Source organism: Dreissena polymorpha, chromosome 9, assembly GCF_020536995.1.
Source record: "Dreissena polymorpha isolate Duluth1 chromosome 9, UMN_Dpol_1.0, whole genome shotgun sequence".
NCBI classification, from domain to species: domain Eukaryota; kingdom Metazoa; phylum Mollusca; class Bivalvia; order Myida; family Dreissenidae; genus Dreissena; species Dreissena polymorpha.
In genome coordinates, this window is record NC_068363.1 from 58,787,772 (window position 1) to 58,811,259 (window position 23,488).

The window sequence follows — 23,488 nt, forward strand, 5'->3', positions numbered from 1 at the left end:
ATGTTAAATTGTTTTCGAAACACAGAAAATAATATTTAAAAGTATGAAGCTTTAAACAAACCGTCGTTCTAGCAGTGAAATCGTGACCTCACTTTAACGCATTGCATTCCATCTCGCAAGGTATAAAGTTCAGTTCGCGGTCAATACAAGACTCATTATATAAACTCTATCGCGTTAACCCGGTGAACATGATCTCCATTGCAGATATTCGGCGATATATGTATGATATAATTATGGTATGTCAATAAAGGATTGTTTTTCAATAATTCCATGATAGGTACTAGTTTTCATTAATTTAATAAGAATAAGAATTATTCCCCCAATTTACTAAGCATGTGCGCGATGATTCACGATACTATTAACAATCGAATCAAATAACTATGTCCGAAAAACCACTACAACAATACAAGAACGCGCGTATTAATATTTCAAACATGTACAGTTGATTCGTGTTTGGCCATAAACTCGTATATCTTCATTAAATTTCTATTTTTTATGTATATTTTGTTCTATATCTATAGATATATGGTCAACAATATCTAATAATGCGAAGTAAGCCACGAAATATGGCGCAAGGTTATTGATTTGCATGTGATGCTCCTAAGAACTGCGTAGAAAAAGGAATTTGCTGTCTCATTATCTTTCATCAACCACAACCACAATCAACGCCGTATATCTTTTTAAAAGATATTTCTTGTTTATTTTGATAGTGTTTTTTAATGTGATGCATATATACTTTTTTATTGCAATCATGTTTTCTTGAATAATTCAGGTATGTGTATTAACATACGCGGGGTACATCTAAGTAGTTCCCGAGCCGACAATGATAAATGAAGCACTAGTATAAGGTACATTATACATTGTTCTATATTGATTGTCTTCAAAGTAACTATTCGTTTTAAAGTATATATTTAAAAAACTGTCGCAGTGCGGCCAATTTGTCTCCGTGGGAATTTTACAGCGATGACATGATTGTATTTCGTTGTCGTTGATGACACATGACCGTCATGTAAAGTGATGATCCTCAATACGTTTACATACGTTTGTCCAAGAACCAATATATATCATATAAAACAAGACAGATGTGGGAATTCACTAATGCCTACTCGGCCTAACTTTACAGTCGTTTGAGGATTATGTGTAACATGACTTTGCTAGGATGGCTGATACAGCTTATGATGCGGGAATTCTCGTACAGCTTGAGGTTGCCCTTTTTCTGTACGTTGATGACCAGAGACTGGGTTCACTCATTGGGTCACTTCTTTTCCCAGATTTTTGTTGGTAAAGTACTTTAATTGCTGCAGTCGTTGCCTATTATCCGTGCTTAATCAGCTAGGAAAGGACGTTGTCCACACCCAGAGATTTTCATGCCTTCACACTGTGCACAGTCTCCTTCAAATATGTTTCTAGTATGGACGGACTTTCGCTGTCGGCTTCAGGTCTAGGATCATTCTGAAGAAATCTGGGGTCAAAATGATGCGATTAGTTATAACGGTCGCTTCAATGCTCGATCAGGATTGCGAAACTATTGGTCAAAAAGGTTCCCGTAGGCGTCAGCAATTACACTGGCCTTGTTCTGACTGATCTGAGTTAGGGTCTTGAAGGCGATGCAGGCCTTCTAACTGTTGCATGTAGTCATCTTTTTGTCAATGTTGACAAATTGGTCTTTAGCACACTCCTCCTTTGTCTCTTTCAGCTTCTTTCTGACCCCTGTCTGCTTTCTGGTATTCTGTTCTAGAGTCCTGGCTGGTCTAATGCCACAGCTATCTTCTTTGGTCGCAGCGGTCCATAAGCTCGGTCGTTACCCATGGCTTGTTCCCAAGAAATTCTTCGGCAGATGACAGAAGGACTTCATTGATGGTGATGGTGTCAATGTATTTGTCTACAATTTTCAGGGTTGCAAGCTTTCCACCTATCTGTGCTTGAAATGCCTCCGCTATCTCTGGATCTTTCAGTTTCTGTAAGTCAAATCTAATGCGAAAGTTCATGGTAATACAAATGTTCGTTGTCATCAGCTTGATAGTCAGGAGAGCTAAGTGATGGTCACTGCCGATGCCTGTGCCAGGAAACGTTCATGTGTTCGCATTGTTGGTGCTGGACATTTGTGGCGCAAGCATGGTTTTGATCTGATATGATACGTTTCAACGGGGAGTATTCCAAACATCGCCATGGTGTTACTTTCATCAGTGTGAAGAAGGTAGTAAACGGTGTCATCAGTTGCACCCTAGTCTCCAGCGGACTCATCTCCATTCGCATCTCAGCAAACATCATCACCATCATCAAAGTACGCACCAACATCATACTACGAAGCCAATAAGACTGAACATTTTTATGAGCAGTTGTAGCGCATCATAGCTAAGGTCCTGAAGAACGAGATCATCATCGTCCAAAGCGACTGGAACGCAAAGGTTGGCTCAGACGCCTACCAGGACTGATCAAGGACAGTAAGTCAAGTTGGTACATTAGAGACCAACAAAAGAGGGCTGAGACTTCTTGAGTTCGATAGAAGCTTCCAACTCACGCTGGCCAGCATCCTGCGCCCACACAAACCGTTCATAACAGTGCCCTGGCATTATACAAATTGGCAAGTACACGACCAAATGGTACCCAATTCTTGTTCAGACCGTTTTGACTTTCATGTAAATACAAACTACAGCTACATCCGAAAATACATTGATATTTTGTTGACTCCTTGACGCCAAAATTCTATTTCAACGAGGTTTTGTTTCAAAATGATGCGAAGTTTTTGTCGCAGTTAGCCACACAATTAATGTGGTATTGGTTTAGTATTTTTAAGCAGTTATTGAAAGAGCTGCAATTTCGGATTCACACATTCGGATATTCTTAAATGTGATATATTGTCAATAAAATAATATTTTATGTTTTAAGTTATTGCATTTGTTCAAGCAGTTATCTTAATTTGATTTCATTTTCGCACTTAAAAAACCAGTGCAAGATATTTTAGTTGATAAGCTGGTGCAAATCTCAACAATACTGTACCCTCTAATAAACTGTGCACAATAGACCAGTTGACAGTGCCGTCACACACACCAGCAAAGTTTCCTTGATCCACAGATTCTTCATCACAAGAGTCTCTTGGTATACATAAGTCGCTTGGTATATATTCCACACAGGTAATTTTCTCTCATGAATTTTTTATACTTATTTGTGGATGCAGGTTTTTTTGGCCTGATTTTATAGCCCAGGGCCCTCAATCCATTTTAGGGGAAGCGGGTCGCTACCCATAGCAGGGGGAATTTTTGCGGCGTTTCCCTTTTTGGGGAATTTTTTACTTGCTCTCGAATTATTACATTTGTACATGTTTGCACTATATTCATTGCTTATTTCATAATTTAGTATGTTTGGCAAGATTAAATTTAAATAGAATTGAGATATAATAATCATGAGACACATCTATTCATAAAAAAATTAAAATATTTTTTTATTTGTTTTTTTTAGGGGGAATTTTTCCCCCAAAAAGGGGAAAAAAGTAAACTTTTCAAGGGGGAATGCGGCCGAATTTCGCCCGTGGATTTGACAGATTGAGGGCCCTGCAGCCGAAATTCGGCTATGTTCCCAATCCCAAAAAGTATACTTTTTCCCAAAATGTGGCAAAAAAATTCCCAATTTCCCAAAAAAAAAAATTTTTTTTTTTTTAGAAAGAAGTGTCTAATGCGTATTTTATCTCAATTTTAATTCAATTACATCTAACAAAGTATTATATGATTTTGTTCTTTTAATTTGAATGATTATAAACAGTTATATCAAATTTAGTATTTTCCTTATCAGTGGACTTTTCGTGTGGAAATAAAAGACTGATGAATTTATTTTCCCAATTTCATGAAAATGCTGATAAAATTCCCAATTCCAAAGCCATGGGCTATCTTCCCAAAAAGTGGGGAAAAAAACCCTGGGATGTCGGATCAGGGTTGAACGCTGGTCGTTTTATGCAAGTTGAGTTCCGATTTACCGAAATTACTCGGCCCTAAGCATTGAAACAACAAATACATTTATCAATGATTTTCCAAAATATACCAATAAGTTCCGATTTACAAACTTTCTGTACAGTTCCTTACTATGGCGGACGCCCATGATTACAAAATTCCTAAACACATATATCGTAAATAATGGCAGTGTTTTATTGGACTATTTATACTAATTATCATATTGCAAGGTAATACTATTTTTATCTACACTTATATTGGGTTTGTTAAATATAAATAACATTTAAAACAATATAGTTGTGTCACAGTCTCCAAAATAAATTTGATGGGGTCGCAATTTTACTGAGGCTGATCTTCCTATTGTCTGTAATTTTTACCCGAAATAAATATTAAGTGTCCATTCATTTTTGCAAAGTGCCCATTCAACTTTGTAACTGCCCATTGTTTTTTTTCATCTATGGGGCAGTAATTCCATCTGACAGAGAAAAAAATATTCCGATCGCTGTTAGACTCAATCCATCGGTTGGCAAATAGGGCTCTATTTATATAAGTGTATATAGAGAAAGGACATAATCATAATATATGTTCACAATAAATCAAAACAATATTGTTTGACACATTAGTGTAAAGAAAATGCAATCCTATAACAACTATACTGTTGTTATTAATTTGAATAAGATACATACTGAACATGGTGAACAACTCTCAGCATATTATTTTGTTACCTACTTAATTACTTAATTTTTGTTTTATTTTCAAAAACATGGTTAGTGGTATATCAGAATTATAATTGGCCTGATCATTAATGCTTCTCCATAAAAAGATGGTTCGGGACTTGTTTGGCCATGAGACTCTTCCAATAACTGCCTTTCACAGACTTATTCATTGTTTAATAAAAATTTAACTTCTTTCTTTTCAGTTTTAACGATGGGTATCATCAGCAAAATAAGAACTCCATCAAAGAATCATTTCATTTTGTTACTGTTGTGTGCTGTCATAAGCTATCTCATTCGATCAAGAGACTCGTATGAACTAAGGCCAGTGTGGCGCAAACGGGCGGAATATCATCATTTTGAGAACAAGAAATACCCTGTGAAATCTGAACAACTGCCCCCACCAGTTATCACAGATCTAGATAGTGATGGAATTAATGAAGTTATATTAGTGACAAATGACCTGAAGCTGAGCGTTATGACCCTGCCTGATGCAGTGAAAAAAGATGAGGAAGATAAAACTCTGCCGCATGTGTCAGTTAAGCACAAGGCGGTGTTGCCCCAGGCAACCAATGGGGGACAGGACCAACCCTCGGGATGGCCGGTGGTCATGGTTACTGGATTTACAGAGCCATACTTATCAATGGTACAAGTGAGACATCAGGTAAATGGAACAAAACTTTTTTTATTTTAAATATTTACTATGTTTGCATTACCCGTTGCCCTAATAGGAAATGGCTCTGAAATCTAAATTCATGAATTGGTTACTAAAATGTATTTATTTTTTTGAAATAAAACAGATTGTCACACTTTCTGAGCTACATGTACTACCGGTAGTAACATTCTAAATAACATGTATTTTGGCTATAGATTTCTTAGTGCCAACCTAGTATATGTAACATTTCTTTAAGTGTATGCACCCTTCGTATAGTATCAGTGTTTTTTTTCATTCAAAATCGGGTCCGGTAACAGGACCATTCCCAATGGAAAAAAGTATATATTTTTCCCAAATGAGAGCTAAAAATTCCCAATGGAACCAAAAAAAAAAAATTATTATTTTTAGATCAATATTTTGTTCATCTCCTATCCAGATAAGATCAACCTTAGTACATATAATACTGCACACACTTGTATCCTCGCTTTTGAAGCATTTGTTAGCAAAACAACAACAACACTAATTTCCCAATTTTGTCAAAACACCGCAAATTTTCCCAATCCAAAGGGACTGGGCCCCATTCCTTAAATGGTGAAAAAAAAACACTGAGTATGGAGAGCCTTATCAGGAACGACACTTTCTGCTTAAAGCCTTTTAAGGAATTTTGGTTTAAAGGGAGTCTCATCTAAACAGAAAAACAGTCCAGGCAGAAATAGTCGTCTCTGAGGCTATCCATGGACGACACTTTACGCACATTCATTAAGCCCCATTTTCCCAGAGCACAACTCAATTTGTTTCTTTGCTATTCCAGGTCATTGTAATAGTCACCAACACATGGTGGGTGTTCTGTTACTCGTCTGACCTGAAGCTTCTCTGGCAGCGACAGCTACTCGACTTCAAGGAGCAGTTTGATAACTACTACGTCAAGTCCATGGGCGCCCACGTCACCTCGCAGTCCGTGAAAAAGTCTGATGGGGGTCTGATCATTGTTGGGGGCAGCTACGCTCACAAGCAACACCTCGAGACAGAAGAGAAGGAAATAAACAAGGATGGGTAAGACATATTTGGAGGGGTCAAATTTAGGGCCTTTTTTTAGTCACTTGCCCAATATAAAAAGGTGTATTTTTTTCCAAAATGTCTGCCTTAAATTTCCAATTGATGCTTTCCAAACATTTAGTAAATTTCACTCAGTATTTCTATGGGTTGAACCTTAGTAAATATAATATTGAACACCAATATACTAATTTTAGATGCTATTTTCACCAACAAAAAGGGTCTGACCCCATTCCCAAATTGGTCAAGTAGGGCTAGAAAAAATGCTGCTGTATGAAGCGTTGCATGGTTGATGTTAATTGCATAGTTTTAGCTCACCTGAATACAATTTGCTCAGGCCATATTCAATGGGGGGGGGGGGGCGTGCGTATATGGGAGCTTACCGGGTTTAAGTGACGTTAGTTGGAATCTACTTCCAAGGTGTCTTCGTTTATGTATTTTTCATGACGGAGTAGCGGAAAATTTTTACCCGGTAAGCCACTTTGTATTTATATTTATTTTAAATGAATGCAGCCTTTCGGCTGTTCGGTGTTTGTGCTTCTCTCTGGGTTTTGTTTCAAGGTTGAAGATGTCAGGATAAAAAAGTTATTGAAGGGAAACCATCCACTAATTTGTTGTCTACTTATGTGATGTTTGAGAAATTGGATTTACACATATCATTTTCTCTTAACCCCCCCCCTTTTTGGAACTGACTTCCTTTTTAATATCATAAATAATTACCTGTTATCTCTAGCTAATCCCTTTCCAGGGAGTTTATTATCTGGAAAACTTTAAGCGCTGGGAATCATCCACCCCTAATAAAGAAAACCAAGTCAGGTTAAACATAGTACAATGTAACCTAACCGAAAAAAAACAAGAACAACTTATCTTTCCTTTCCGGATAACCACAAGTGCACGCCTATTTTGGCTCAGGACTTTTTAGTTCTTTTAATTGTGTTTATTGTCGGAGTTTGAGGGATAAATTTTATTTATCTTTTCTGTATATTATTCGGTTTACTTTTTTACACTTTTTATTGCAGTTTTTGTTATAATTCTGCTTTTGCTGGGTATCTTTGTTTATTGTGCTCATGTACATGAGCACGTGCACCACGAGGTTTTCGTTCCATTTCCTTCTATAGGTAATCCACGAGGACTTCTTGCCTTTTTCCTCAATAAATAATTGAGGGCATTTGTACAGCGTTTGTTTATTTACATTGTGGTTTTAATTTAACAATTGGTTTTTGTCTGTTGTAGGCTCTTTCTGTTTCTTTTGTTTTCAGAAATTAACTTACAAAAGAGAGGTTAGTGTGGTCACATCAAGGCAAGGTGGGATTCTCACGACACTTGCCTGGCATGTACCGGTTGTACTCTACTTAAAAAATGTGCGAATTATGGTCTTACGACATATGGACACAAGCTGGTCGCCGTCGGACGTCGATCAGCCGCAAATGCCACGAACCTCTAACGGACGTTGATTATCCGGTGACTTCACTGGTCACGGATGACCAGCTGACATTTCAGTCACCGGATACCGGGCACGATGGTGGTGTTGTCTGTCGGTCATCATCTGACAGTATGACTCCCACCATACATACCGGCGACATTGATCGTGGACCTACGGATCGATCAATGTCTGACCAAATGGCAGCCGCCATTCTACGGTCTTTGGCCGGTGACGTAACCGGTCATGATATGACAGGCCGGTCACCGGTCATGATATGACCGGCCGGTCACCGGTCATGATATGACCGGCCGGTCACCGGTCCGGTCCGGTCATGATATGACAGGCCGGTCACAGGTCCGGTCCAGTTACCGGTCCGGTCACCGGTCGGGTCATCGGTGACAGGTCCGGTCTGGTCACCTTCACCGGTACGGTCCAGTCCAGTCTGGTCAACAGTCAGAAGAAGGCATCGATCTTCATCATCGGATTACTCTTCTTCCAACTCATCATCAATGAATGAATCTTCGTCATCAAAGAGAAAACATCGGACACGCTCATCTTCGTCGAGTGATTCTCATAGCCGCTACGCGCGTAAGCGATCACGTCGTCGTTCACGGAGACGCTATTCCAGAAGATCCCGGTCTCATCGCAGCCGATCTTCATCTCGACATCGCAGCCGATCATGATCGCGGCATAGCAGAAAACGAGCACGTCGACAAACCTCACGTAGACATCTTACCTACCATTCGGATAGTCGATCACCGTCTTATTCCTTTATGGAATCACATGTTTCCTCACCACATGTGTCAGCTCCCATGTTAACAGCCACACATGTTGGAACTTCAGGAGCGCAGCTAACAACTACTGCAACATTATCAGCACCACGGGTGTCTTGGACCGTTTCTAGTCGTGTACCCCCTAATGCTACCCATTCGAATCCTGATGTTCTATGGGTACAGAATGCGTCTGGTCATTTTGTACCGGTCAATGCTGATAAGCATTATCAAATTGCTGACGTCGTGGATGATCATTCATCTTTACCAGACAATCTGGCACAAGATAGTTTCCTTCCTGTTGCTGCTGTTTTTCTACACACCTCTGTTCCTGTAGAGAGTGAAGCTGAATCGGATGCAGACATTGATACGGAAAATTTTTTGGCTTCCAGTAATCAAATTTACGAGCTGATATTCCAGACTCTGGGTGAAGAGTTGTGTCCACGACCTGTGGAGACTTCTTCTAATTGGACGATCTCAATTACTGAACAACTCGTTTGTACGTTTGATCCCACCATGGTTACTAAGGCGCGTTCCCGCTTGGATACACGCCTTCCGATTGGTACTACTGTCTAATCTGTTTTTCAATCGTTGGAATCAGTGAATAAAACGATTCCTAAACGAGGAGATATGTGGAAAGGACCGAAGGATTTTGCAGAGTCTAAACTTCAGGAACGTAACTACAAACCACCAGTATCCGATCCGACTTCCGGTTTAGATTGTTCTAAATTACCATCGCAGGATCCAGACATCAATAAGCTGTTGCTGACGATGCCTAGTTCATCTACTTCAGTGTCTGTCCCTTTTTCCATGATAGAACATTGGGAAAGTAGAGAGCGAAGATCGTTAGGTCTATCCAACCAGGTAGACTTAATGCTAGCAACCTTGTTACACTTGGTTTGTGATTGGTTTGATTCAGTTCCGGAAGAACTTCGGGATTTATTGATCCACCTATCACGAACAGCATTATCCCTTTCACATAATGCTGCTGCTTCAATGTCTGAGGTGTTAAGGATTCGTAGAGGTCTTATCCTTTCATCTTTACCTAAAGATTTTCTCTTAGAACCAGGTATGAACTCGCTCAGAACGGCTCCTCTCACATCAGGTTTCCTTTTTGGTGGAAGGATACAAGAAGCAATCACAGCTGACAAGGATGACCAACTTCATGCTTCTTTAGCTAGAAACAATTCTGGACAACGCCAAGGAGCCTTTAAGCAGCCTTTTTTTAGGCCACCAGCAGTTCCAGCACCCAAGAAGGCTAAGAGAATTAATCTTTTCTCTAAAAGACCTGCTGTTAATCCACGGTCGGGTCCTAACAGGCCTTCTTCCTATAACAGACCTTCTTTTTCTAAGAAGTTTTCTGGTAAAGATTCTAGGAAAAAGAACAAACCCAAGCCGGATCAGAGGAATTTCAAACCTTCTGCTGGCAAGGGCGTACCGCCTCCTTATCAGCCCTAGGCCCCTACCCTTTCTACCTCCACAACCTCCGATGCCGGAAATACCAGTCGGGGCCAGACTTTTCCATTTTTCAAACCGATGGCTTCAAATTACTTCGGACGCATGGGTTCATTCTCTGTTTACAAAAGGCCTGACTTTTCAATTTGAAAAAAGGCCTTCACTTACTCGCGTTCCAATAGAACTGGTATCTCAGCATCCACATATTCCACAGTCCATTCTCAGGCTCTTGGAAAAACAGGCAGTAGAAAGGGTTCAAGATCCTTATTCTCCAGGATTCTACAGTCGTCTTTTTCTTGTTCAAAAGAAAAATGGTTCCTGGAGACCAGTAATAGATTTAAAAGTGTTAAACATGTACCTTCTCAAACCAACTTTCAAAATGGAGACTCCTTCCTTCATACGGAACTCTATCAAACCCCTGCACTGGGGGGTGTCTATGGATCTTGAAGATGTGTACTTCCATGTTCCTATACATCCCAACTTCCGGAAGTACCTTGGATTCGCCTTTCATGGCCAAGTCTACCAGTTCCGGGCCATGCCATTTGGGTTGGCGACCGCCCCACGAGTATTTACCAAACTAATGGCTGCAGTCGGAGCTCACCTCCGAGTTCAAGGGATTGTTCATCTTCAGTATTTCGATGACTGGCTCTTACACCAGCTCGATCGTCATTTACTTCTGACCAACCTAGAATTCTCTTGGAAAGAACTCCTCTCTTTAGGACTCCTTCTCAATGGAGACAAATCAGACCTCATTCCTTCTCAGGACTTCACTTTCATGGGAATGAATTTCTTGACACACATCAATCGGGTCAGAGTGTCATGTCAACGTATATCAGACCTTCTGGTAAAGGTCAACTGGGTTTTGTCCCAATCTCATATAACAGCTCAAGAATTCCTATCTCTCAACGGTATCCTGAGCTCAGTAGCAGACTTTGTGCAGTTGGGACGTCTATTCCTACGTCCTCTTCAGCATTATCTCTCAGCTTGTTGGAAATGGTCTCCGGGCAATCTGTTAAAACAGATTCCAATCCATCCTTCCCTAGTGTCTCATCTTCAGTGGTGGCTAGACGAGGAGACTCTCTTAGCAGGAGTAGCACTTCTTCCTCAGCAACCGTCATTACATCGTATCACGGATACGAGCAAGGAAGGATGGGGAGCTCACCTGGAACCTCTCAGTCTAATAGTTTCAGGGTTGTGGTCTCATCAGGAATCTCACCTTCATATCAACAATCTAGAAATGCGAGCAGTATTTCTAGCTGTATCTCATTTCCAGTCACATCTTCGAGACTCTTGTGTGATGGTGTCAACAGACAACACATCGATGGTGGCTTACATCCAGGCACATTGGGGAACACATTCTCAATCCCTGTATCTGGAAACCAAGCAATTACTTGGTTTTTGCAAAACACTCAACATTTTTATTCTGGCCAAATACATACCAGGTCGCCTCAACGCCCTGGCGGATGGGTTGTCTCGCAAACACCAGATACTTCCATCAGAATGGACACTTCATCAAGAAGTGACCAACCAGATATTTTTCAAGTTCGGTTATCCCCTGGTCAATCTATTTTCGACCAGACACAACTACAGACTACCTCTGTATGTGAGTCCAGTTTACGATCCAGCAGCGTGGGCAATAGACGCGCTTTCGTTCGCTTGGGACCAACTGGAAGCTTACGCCTATCCCCCACCCATTCTAATTCCCCAAATATTGGCGAAAATCAGGGTGAGCTCATGCCGGATACTCCTGATTGCCCCTTGGTGGCCCAGGAGATCTTGGTTCAACGATCTTCTCAGTCTCCTGTACGATTATCCAAGGAAACTTACTCACAGGTCAGATCTTCTATCTCAAAGCGGCAGACTACATGCGGATCCAGTAATGTTCCACTTACACGTCTGGCAGTTATCAGGCAATCTCTGCAGAAGAAACGTTTTTCTGTCAGGGCTTCAACCCTCGTTGCTTCTGCAAGGAGAAAATCCACCAGAACTCTTCTCTAATTGGTGTATTCGAGGGAAAATTGATCCCCTCAATTCCTCTGCTAGACGCATAGCAGATTTTCTCATCTATCTTTTTGATGATAAGAAACTTTCTCTTAGCTCTATCAAAGGATACAGATCTATGATTTCGCATACATTGGCTTTTACTAAGTCATCACAAATCTGTGCTGATCCAGCGATTTCGGAACTGATTAGAGCTATGGAACTTAAACATCCTGTATCTTGAACACTGGCTCCTAAATGGGATTAATCTTGTGTACTTGGTTCGCTTACTAAGGCTCCCTATGAAACTCTTGATCAGGCTTCTTTACAGTTCCTAACCTGGAAGACCGTTTTTCTTCTTACTATGGCTTCATCCAAACGGAGAAGTGAAATTCATGCTCTTTCTATAGAAGATAACCATCTTCGTTTTGATGCTGTCGATGGATATGTTACATTATTATGTCAGCCAAGATTTCTTGCTAAAAATCAACTTCCCTCTATGGCTTCCAAACCCTTCAAAGTTCCAAGTCTTTCTAGAACTTGTGGACATGAAGATGATGATAGACTCCTTTGCCCGGTAAGGGCTTTGAAGTTCAACCTTAAGAGAGTAAAGTTTATTCGAGGTTCTCGTAAAAGACTTCATTCCATTAAAAGGGGGGGGGGGCGATGTGTCTGCGGCTTCTATTTCCCGTTGGATAGCCTCGACAATTAAGAAAGCTTATTCTTCTCTTTCATCCAGTGATTTATCCCTGTTTAAGATAAGACCGCATGAATTAAGAGCTCTTTCGGCTTCGTGGGCTTATATTAATTATACCCCACTGTCTGAAGTGCTTCAAGCTGCTTTCTGGAGGAATCCTACCACCTTCTCCTCTTTTTATCTTCATTCTCTTGAGTGCCAACAGGACAATTTGTATATGTTGGGTCCTCTTGTTGTGGCTCAAACTGTAATTTCTTCTATGGCATAAGTACTCTAGGCCATCCGAGAATTAAGTACGTACAATATGGTACTAACGAAGATAATCTGAGGACATGATCTACGATCTCTGGCTGAAAAACCCTAAATATGGGTTCTGCTGTGATAGGAAAAAATATGTCAGAACCTTCCCTCCGCAGCTGCAAAATCAGCTAGAGATAACAGGTAATTATTTATGATATTAAAACAAATTTTAAAAGTAAAATTCATTTTAATTATTAAATACTTACCTGTTATTGGTAAGTCCCACCTCCCACCCCGCTTATCGACATTTTATGTTTTTGTAAAGGAAAGATGAGTTGTTGTTCTTGTTTTCCGGTTAGGTTACATTGTACTATGTTTAACCTGACTTGGTTTTCTTTATTAGAGGTGGATGATTCCCAGCGCTTAAAGTTTTCCGGATAATTAACTCCCTGGAAAGGGATTAGCTAGAGATAACAGGTAAGTATTTAATAATTAAAATGAATTTTACTTTAAAAATTTGTTTTAGCACATTTTGGAACCTGACTTCAAAATGAAAATGCTCTTTCCCATGTTATAAGGTTTGACACAAATAACTGTCGTGAATGAATTTCGCATTGGTGCAAATGTTTTGGAAAACATTTTCTCGCTAGAGATCAAGAGTAATCATTGTTTATTTATGTTAACAATGTAAGTAATTGTTATAATACTAAAGGGAGTATCCATTTAATATGAATATAAATACAAAGTGGCTAACCAGGTGAAAATATCCACTACTTCTTCACGAAAAAAACAAAAACGATGCCATCTTGGAAGAATAAACTTTTAACTAACCTCACTTAACCACAGTTATGATCCCGTGTATGCATGCCTGCTGCATATAACTTTCCCAATCTTCAAGAAACTTGCTCATGACCTTTATCCCAATGAGAGCTAAGCAAAGTTTGAAACTGTGTCACATGAGGTAAAAAACTTGCTCAAAGGAACTACATGTACCGGTAAAAAGCTTTTGAACACTCTGGAGGCTACATTTTTTTGCCCAATCTTCATAAAACTTGTTTAGAAATAAGTCCTATTTATATATCAGCCGAGTTACAAACTGATTCAGTTTAGTTCAAAATTTTGAACACTAGATCAAATGTAAGAAAATGCTTGTAGAAGTAACATTTGTTTGTGAAAGCTTCATGAAACTTGGTTAGAATGTTTTTTCTAATGATATATCCGCTGAGTGAGATATGGTTCCAGTCCATCAAAAAACAAGGCAGCTGTGTTGTAGAGAAGTTTACTATGGGTTGCATTATCCCTTTACCACTTAGATACATATTTTTACGTATTTTTACGCATTTTTAGTCCCTTAGACAGTTTAATTTAATTTAAGACCTTTCTTACTAGATTCAAGTTTTAAATGCTTCAATTCCAACCCTTAGATACTGATGAGCAGCAAACAGCATAAAACCTGAACAGACTGCGAGTGCACATAGCCATTTTAACTTTGCTTCAGAGTGGGAAAGGGTTATTTTTTATAACACAATATCAACATATGGTTATGGTTTGCTTATTTGTATATACATATGTACATGTATTTCTTCTCTATTCCAACTGCCAGCAATGCCACAGATTCGTCTCACAAGGAACACAGTGTTGATGAGAACACGTACACCCACTTCTCAACATTTGCCCTGGCTGGGCGGGACGGCACCACACGCTGGCACCATCTGCCAGGGGAGTTTGGAGAAGAAGAGACAAAACATGAGGTGAACAGAGTTGAGCTGTAATGTAACTCGGCTGAGCTGATTTGTTTTGAGCAACATTTATTCTTGGCAGTGCTTTCATTTCTCTTAAAATTGTAGTTTTTGAATTTCTGAGCCATGGAGTTAGAGGGTTTCCTTATGAAATAGAAGTCAAAATTTTGATGAAAATTATGGACTTTTAAAATATGTTCCACTTTAGTAGTCTGAGTTAAGCCAATTTTTTTAATAAATACAAAATATTGGGACAAAAAAATCTATGTAGAGACATGAGACTTTTTTGTGTGCTGTAAATTGACCCAATATAAACACTGAGCCTTGTTCTAAGAAAACTGGGCTTCAAGTTTGCACAGGCTAATCAGGGACAACACTTTCCTCTTTTATGGAATGTTTTTTTTTAAGGAAGTTGAGGAAAAAATAGCAAAAATTAGTTTATGCAAAAGTGTCGTCCCAGATCAGCCTGTGCAGTCTGCAGAGCAAGGTTCAAACACTGATGAATCATTAAGATTCTCTCATTTTGGTTTTAGGAGCAGGGTCAGGAGCATCACTGGAAGTTGACGTTAAAACGGCATCGGCTACACGTGGGAGAGTCGCCCTGGACCTACTACAAGAATGAGCTCTACAAAGCCTTGGTAAGCTCTGCTCATCATTGGCTAGGCCAATTTGTTTTTCCTTTGAATTCAGAAATTTAGCTGGTTAAAACCAGTGAAATTGTTCTGTGAAATTCGAGCTAAGTTTTTATTAGACCACACAGGTTCCACTGAAGGAGAGTATAGGCTTACCTTGTGTCTGTTATATTTGTGGTAAAAATGTATGTAGTTGTTTAATCCAATGCTGTTTAGCAGCTCAGTTAAAATAGGTATTTGTAAACAGCATAAAACCAGAACAGAACAGAGAAGCTTGGAGGCTGTTCAGATATTATGCACTCTGCTGCTCATCAGTACTTCAGTGTTTAAAATGAAGCATTTATAACTTGAATCTAGTAAGAAACTTCTTAAACTAAACTTTTATTTTCTAAGATACTACAGATACATCAAAGTAGGTATCTTAGCTTGGTAAAAGGGTTGATTCATTCAATCCACTTTTAATTCTTGTACAAGCTGTCTAAAAAAGCTAAAAGATGCAAATAAAAGCTAGCTATTTAGCTGGTCAATTAAGTGTGATCATTTTTGATAGCAAAATTATTGTCCATCAATCTTATTGTGAGAGCATAAACTCTTGATGCATTAAATTCCCACTGAATAAAAACATACATGATCCTCCCTCTGGGGAAATATGGCTTTAAGTGTTGTCCCTGATTAGCCTGGGCAGTCCCCACAGGCTAATTGGACAAAACTTTCAGCTAATATTGTGTTTAAAGTATAAATCACGTCTCTTTTTTGCAAAAATCCTGTTTTTGCCAGAAAGTGTCATCCACGATTAGCCTGTGCAGAATGCACATGCATTAGAGCTTATTTTCCCAGAGCCAGGCTAATTTAAGTCCCACTGAAGTAAATCTTGACCATGTTTCAGCCCCACAACTGGCGTGATGTAAAGGACACAAGATTCACTCTGGGTCGATACCAGAAGGTGGTGGATGAGGGAATGTACCGGGAGGGGGAGGAGGAGAGTGGGGCACAGTCCCCAACCCCTGCAGCACTGGACCCTAAACATGTGATAGGTCAGTTTACACAAATGTTCAATTATCTTGAACCTCATTGTCAAAAAGTTGCACCGGCTATTCAGGGACAACACTATAGGTGTATACTGGAATTTTGGTAAGAAGAGACTCATTTTTACAAAAATTACAATATAAGCCGAAAGCAGCGTCACAATCAGGCAATTTCAAATCTGGAACAGATGTGCAAAAAGCACAGTTTTAAACATATTTGATAACAGGGTTGTGGTACTTAAAAGTGCATTTCCATTCAAAGTCCTCAATCAATAAAAAATAATGTTATTGAAAGACCTCCAATAACAACGCAGTCATGATCCACAATGGAAATTGACTAAAGGGCAATAATTCAGTATATGTTGAAGAGAGTTATGGTTATTCTTTAATATTTCCATATCAGTTTGTGAATTTCATTTGAATCCCTTCAATTCTTTCTGAGTTATGCTATAAATAAGAGGTCGAGAGACCAATGGACAGAAGGACATTTTCATCCTTGTATTTCTCCCTTTGGCAGACATTAAAAGTGTGATTCCTATTGGCAGCCATGTTTTTATTTTAATTTAAATAATCTTAAGAAATTTTGTGCGCGATCACGCAAATTTTACAAGTTGTCCTGCTAATGTTTAACACTATCTGTTGCATGCAGTTTTCCAAATATTCTGATGCAGGGTTCGCACAAGGCTTGAAAAGTGCTTGAAAACGAGTCCTAGGCTTGAAAAGCCCTTGAACAAAGGTTGGCCTTGAAAAAGTGCTTGAAAAGTGCTTATTCCATGTAAAAAAAAGCCTTGAAAATGTTTATTTCTGCTCAAAATTACATGTATCATCGCTTTAATTATAATCTTAAATCGTTCTTAAGGGAAATATTACGAAAATTATCATAAATTCCTTCGCGCAAAAAGTTGAGTACGAAATATATAAGTTTCGTACACTATTGAGTACGAAACGTTATGTGTACACGTCACAGATTATGTGTATACGTCAGAGGCTCTCCATTGTGATCAATTTTCGCGAGTGAAAACGCAGCAATGGGGATGTGTCATTTCAAACCAGGGTGGTTAACTTAATATTCCTGGGTACAGAAAACAAATGACATTCAAAAAGCACATTGTCGGGTCTGTATGAAGACCGTTGATGTCAGGGGATGGGGGAAAGCGCTTTGAAAAGCCACGAGAAAGGGGAAACCCACAAAGAAAACATGAAATTGAGAAGCAATGTGTTTGTTTGTAATAACTTTAAAAAGTAAATACATACAGTCAGTACACCAGTTTAGAATCGCCCGGCAAAAACGTTTATTCTTTTTACCACAATAATTTTTTCGGGATTTAGTGTCAATGTGAGAAGATGTAAAAATTAAGGGTAATATTTATTTTGTATGATAACAGGTTAGGTCAGACGGCATATGCAGTTTTTTGTCATAAATAGCCAATTAAAGTTCAACCTTAGGAAAATAATAAAAAATCATTCAGCTTACAGAATTAGTATTTCAAAACATTGTCATAGCATTTGTTTTCAATCAGCAAAAAACTTATTTGAAAATAATAAAGCCTTCTATATCCATATGCACATTTCAAAACATAACTCATTCAATCAGTTCCGGTTAACTTTTTGCTGCATTTTTCCATCCTGTAAGCTATTTACAAAAGATTTCTTGCTAAAACTTTGTTAATTTATTCCTTTACCTAATGTATACCTTAGACACTTATCATTTTGTTTTTATTGGGGCATTATGGAAAATTAAATACAAATTAATCGGAACTGCTGATTATCGGGAACTGGTTGACAAACTGTATGTGAGACTCATTGAGTTAAGGATGGATAACATGTATGTAATAACTAGAAATAACATGTATGAGTTATTGTGGAATAAGTTGAATTTGTTTGAGCAAATAAATGATATTTACTGTGTTAAACTTGCTTGAAAATGCACTTTTTTAAGGAAACTAACCTACGGTTCTCGGCCTTGAAAATGAAAATTTGGCCTTGAAAAGTCCTTGAAAAGTGCTTGAATTTAGGTTTGAGAATTCTGTTTGAACCATGTGATGATTTCAATGAACTTTTATAAAATGACAATTCAAAGAACATTTCTGCAAAAATAAATACAATCCACCCATTAATTGTAACTGAGAACAAAAGATGATGATTGAGACTAAAGCTCTATATGCACTCAAGTGAGATAGCAAGCCTTGAAAACAACAAGCTGTTGAATCAATTATCATTTATTAATAAGGATTTGTTTTCATATTTCATGGGGCATTTGTATTTAAATGTTTCCATCTTTTCTGAGTCTTTATAATTGTTCCGAGATATTAGTGTATTTTTCTGCTAGAAGTCTTACCCACCACAGAGCTCATATTGTAAGTGGTTTAATAAACATTTGTGTAAGACCACAGTTAAAATGTAAGCCGTAAGTGGATACATTGCCAAATAAAAGCTTTTATCTTATTGTTACATTTTACTGATGTTTCCAAAGTATAACTTATATATATTGCCTTTAATAGGCCATCAAAAGCACACATTCAAATATGACAATATCAAAATACATAATTTTATAATAGAAAAAGCATAAATGGCATAAAAATAATCAAATGTTAATACATCATAATAATTACTTAACATAGAACATGTATATTGTTTAATTAAAACATGAAATAAAGCCAGACTTAAGAACTAATCAGCATCAACATTAAAGATAGTTGACATAAATTCAAGTATTGTGCAATCTTTCAAGCATGAAAACAACTGATTTTCAAATGAAGTTTAATTACTTGTTCATAACAAAATTTAACTCTATGAATATGTTTTTCTATGCTCCCCCGAATTTTTTGGGGGGAGCATATAGTCGCCGCTTCGTCTGTCCGTCCGTGTGTCTGTCCGTCCGTGCACAATTTTTGTCCGGGCTATTTCTCAGCAAATTAATGACCGGAATTCAATTATTATCAGCTGGTTCTGGTCGGATGATTTTCACAGAGTTATGGCCCTTTGAAATTTTTTATTAACTGTACATATAGTGCAATTCTTGTCCGGGCTATTTCTCAGCAACTAATGACCGGAATTCAATGAAACTTTATGGGAAGCTTCACTACCAAGAGGACATGTGTATATTATCAGCGGGTTCTAGTCAGATGATTTTTCACAGAGTTATGACCCTTTGAAATTTTCCATTAACTGTACATATAGTGCAATTCTTGTCCGGGCTGTTTCTCAGCAACTAATGATTGAAATTCAATGAAGCTTTATGGGAAGCTTAACTACCTTGAGGAGATGCACATGTTATTTGTGGGTTCTGGTTAGATGATTTATTTAGAGTGTTATGGACCTTTGAAATTTTTAAGTTGCTAAACCATCCATCATATTATTTTGTCCAAAGTTATGCCCCTCAAGACGTTTCCTTTTATCTAAATATATTGTGCAATATTGTGACAAAAAAAACTTTGGGGAGCATCACCCGTCTCCGACAGTTTCTTGTTTACCTAGATATAAATTGCTAATACTGCATAAGCCATTCAAAGAAAAATGGGTAATTATGTTTATAAAAGTGTTTTATGTCAATGTTTTCATCTAATGCAAGAGCTATTGCAAGTCCATAACAATGATTTTACTGTAAGAACTTAGAGCAACAATAATCTGGTGAGAGTTGGTGTTGTAGCAGACAGAGGCTGGTTGGCGGAGTCCATCTTTTTGTGAAGCCAAAGTTGCCAGTCTCTTTCTTCCCTCACGATCCACCTGTATGACAGTTTGGGAGCTGCATCCGCAGATCAACACTTGTCCTGCAGGTGTTACGATTACACCCCTTGGGTCTTTTAGTTCAGGGTCCGTGAAGGTGGATATCAGAGTCCCATCTGTAGCCAGAGTAATGAGCTTGTGCTGATAGTGGTTGGTGACATAGATCCTGTCACCAGCAGGATTCACTGCACAGTAAAACACTGCAAAGCAATTAACATGTTGTATATAAGTAGATTAGGATTATGATATATGCATTACACATATACACTATTGTTACTTTTATTACATTTATGTTCTGTAAAATAATCAAAAAATGTTAAGAGTTTTAAAGTGTCATCAATAGATAAAATCTTTTATGTGTATTAATAAAAAATACATTTACATGTAAAAGTGCCTCTTTCATCCTCAAACAGCTTTTTCACAAGTGTTCCAGTCATACTGTAGTGGTACAGGGCCCTGCCAGAGGTGATATACAACGCTCCCTCATGGTGGGCGATACCTTTGGCATCATGCTGTAATAAAATCTTCCTCACACTCACCAATTGCCCGTTGTTCACAGATATAAACTGGACCTCTTGATCAACAGTCACAGCCACCTCACTGGATGTGATATTGCAAATGTCCAATGGATTACCAGACACATCACAGTGACTGGACACGTTGTAATGCTGGTCAAAAAGCTTCACTCTTTTATTATGATAATCTGCAACAATGACATGGCCACTAGGTAGGATGCAAATGCCAATGTAGTAACGCTGACTTGTGTCGCTTGGTATGCTCACAGTATACTCCAATCTCCTCTTCACAGTTAACACCTGGTCTGGATTCATATTGAGATTTAGAGATGGCATACTGTCTACAATCTTCCCTAGACTAGACTGTTTAGACAGGTACTGCTCAATGTCAGTGTTTGCTTGGAATATAAAACTCTGCACCTTTACAGGGTTCTCCTTCAGATATGACTCTGACTCTTGTATTTTGTCCAGACATTTTCTGCTGGCTATGAACTCAAGTTCTTTCTTGCTCTTATCACAAAGGCCATTTACAGCTTCAATGAGTTTTTGCAAGTCATCTTTCAGTTTGATGCAGTTGTCACCATCTTTCTTAAGAGAGGTTTGCAATGTGGTCCGAATTTCATCCAATTCTTTTAATGTTGTATTTTCTAGTGCATCCAAAGCAGCATTTAATTTCTTTCGAATGTCTTTTATTTCTTGTAGTTTTTCATTACATGATACTTCCACGGACTGAATGCTGGCCTCTTGTTTACTCTTAAACTTATTTAGTTCACCAACAATAGTTTGAAGATTGTTTGACAACTGTTGCATATTCATTGACAGGTTTTTGGCTGAGTCAGAAATTAGAGCCACATTTGTGCATTGTCTGAAATAGTAATAAAGAAATAAAATTACCGCAAGAATCATTTGTGAGCATGCATTTTATTACGACAATAATACATAAACAACTATAAATTTATAATTTGCAAAGCAGGTCATGTCTTGGCAAACATTTTCTTACGACAATACAACATAAACAACTATCAAATTTATAATTTGCAAAGCAGGTCATGTCTTGGCAAACATTTTGAGTCTAAATTAAAAACTTATCCTTAAGGAAACAAGAGCACCGCATAGCGGTTCCCAATGCTCGGCTGCCGATGCAGTTTAAATAAATGAAAGCTTGTCAGAATAATTGTTTTTAGAGGTCTCAGTGACCTTGAACTTTGACCTAGTAACCCCAAAATGGGTGTGGCGTGTAGAACTCATCAAGGTGCATCTACATATGATGTTTCAAAGTTGTAGGTGGAAGCAGTTTGATTTTAGAGCCAATGTTAAGGTTTTGGCACGACGCCGGATGGCGGACGACCAGCTGGCTATGACAATACCTTGGGTTTTCTCCGAAAACAGCCAAGCTAATAAAAAATCATGATCTATTTTACACTAAACAGTTTTATAAACATGAATTTAACAGTTTGATAAAGAAGAATTTTACTTGCTTGTTATGATTAACTGCAAAATGCATTTAACAACTGTGAAGTTCAGCTGAAGAATGAAACAAGAAATATCTTGAAAAAAAAGATATACAGCGTTGATTGTGGTCGATGTTGATTGATCAAAAGTGATGTCTATGCGATCAAAGATAAGAAATGCCTTTTTTTCTGGACAGTTCTAAGATGCATCACACGCAAATCAGTTACGGGATGTTTTGCCAGATTTTGTGGCTTATTTTTAGCTCACCTGATTGCTCAGGTGAGCTTTTGTGACTGGTCTTTGTCCGTTGTATGTCCGTCTGTCCGTCCGTTAACATTTGCTCGTAAACACTCTAGAGGCCACATTTCTTGTCCCATTTTCATGAAACTTGGGCAGAAGCTTTGTCCCAATGAAATCTCAGACGAGTTTGAAACTGGGTTGTGCCTGGTCAAAAACTAGGGCACTAGGTCAAAAAAAAGAAAATCCTTGTAAACACTGTAGAAGTCACATTTCATGCCCAATCTACATGTAACTTTGTCAAAATGTTTGTCTTAATGATATCTTGGTTGAGTTCAAAAGTGGTTCCGATCCGTTGAAAAACATGGCCGCCAGTGGGCGGGGCAGTTTTCCTGAATTTGCTAAAGAGAAACCTTGTAAACACTCTAGAAGTCACAATTTTTGCCCAATCATCATGAAAGTTGGTCAAAACATTGGTTCAATTGATACCTCGGACGATTTCGAAAATGGTTGAGATCGGTGAAAAAACATGGCCGCCAGTGGGCGGGGCATTTTTCTCTATATGAATATAGTGGCAGTTTTCCCTATTTGGCTATAGAGAAACCTTGTAAACACTCTAGAAGTCACAATTTTTGCCCAATCATCATGAAAGTTGGTCAAAACATTGGTTTTATTGATACCTCGGACTGCTTTGAAAATGGTCAGGATCGGTGAAAAAACATGGCCGCCAGTGGGCGGGGCATTTTTCTCTCTCTATATATATAGTGAAAACATGTGAACACAGTAGAAGTCACATTTTTGGCCCAATTTTCATGAAATTTGCTCAGAAGATTTGTTTCCTTGATACAAGAGTTAAGTTCAAAAATGGTTCCGGTCAGTTGAATAACATGAATGCTGGGAGGGGGGCAGTTTTCTCATTTGCCCCCCCCCCCCCTTTCAAAGAAGAGGGGGTATATTGTTTTGCTCATGTCGGTCCGTCTGTCCACCAGATGGTTTCCGGATGATAACTCAAGAGCGCTTATGCCAAGGATCATGAAACTTCATAGGTACATTGATCATGACTCGCAGATGACTCCTATTGATTTTCAGGTCACTAGGTCAAAGGTCAAGGTCACAATGACCCGAAATAGTAAAATGGTTTCCGGATGATAACTCAAGAACACTTATGCCTAGGATCATGAAACTTCATAGATACATTGATCATGACTCGCAGATGACCCCTATTGATTTTC

General features: G+C 38.5%; 1 protein-coding gene across 9 annotated transcripts in view; it reads left to right on the forward strand.

The window, feature by feature from the left end:
- The first annotated feature begins 2,641 nt into the window (after positions 1-2,641).
- Positions 2,642-23,488, forward strand: part of LOC127844419 (uncharacterized) — a 72,607-nt gene continuing 51,760 nt past the window's right edge. For 7 of the 9 annotated variants that reach the window (XM_052374628.1, XM_052374627.1, XM_052374626.1 and 4 more), the window contains exons 1-6: positions 2,967-3,099; positions 4,864-5,321; positions 6,124-6,365; positions 14,534-14,681; positions 15,203-15,307; positions 16,188-16,335. In XM_052374628.1, the coding sequence (XP_052230588.1) occupies positions 4,872-5,321; positions 6,124-6,365; positions 14,534-14,681; positions 15,203-15,307; positions 16,188-16,335 (1,093 nt within the window). In that variant the 5' untranslated portion in view covers positions 2,967-3,099; positions 4,864-4,871. Of the gene's footprint in view, positions 2,776-2,966; positions 3,135-4,863; positions 5,322-6,123; positions 6,366-14,533; positions 14,682-15,202; positions 15,308-16,187; positions 16,336-23,488 lie in introns of those variants that run through there. The other 2 variants (XM_052374629.1, XM_052374630.1) reach the window with 2 other exon arrangements.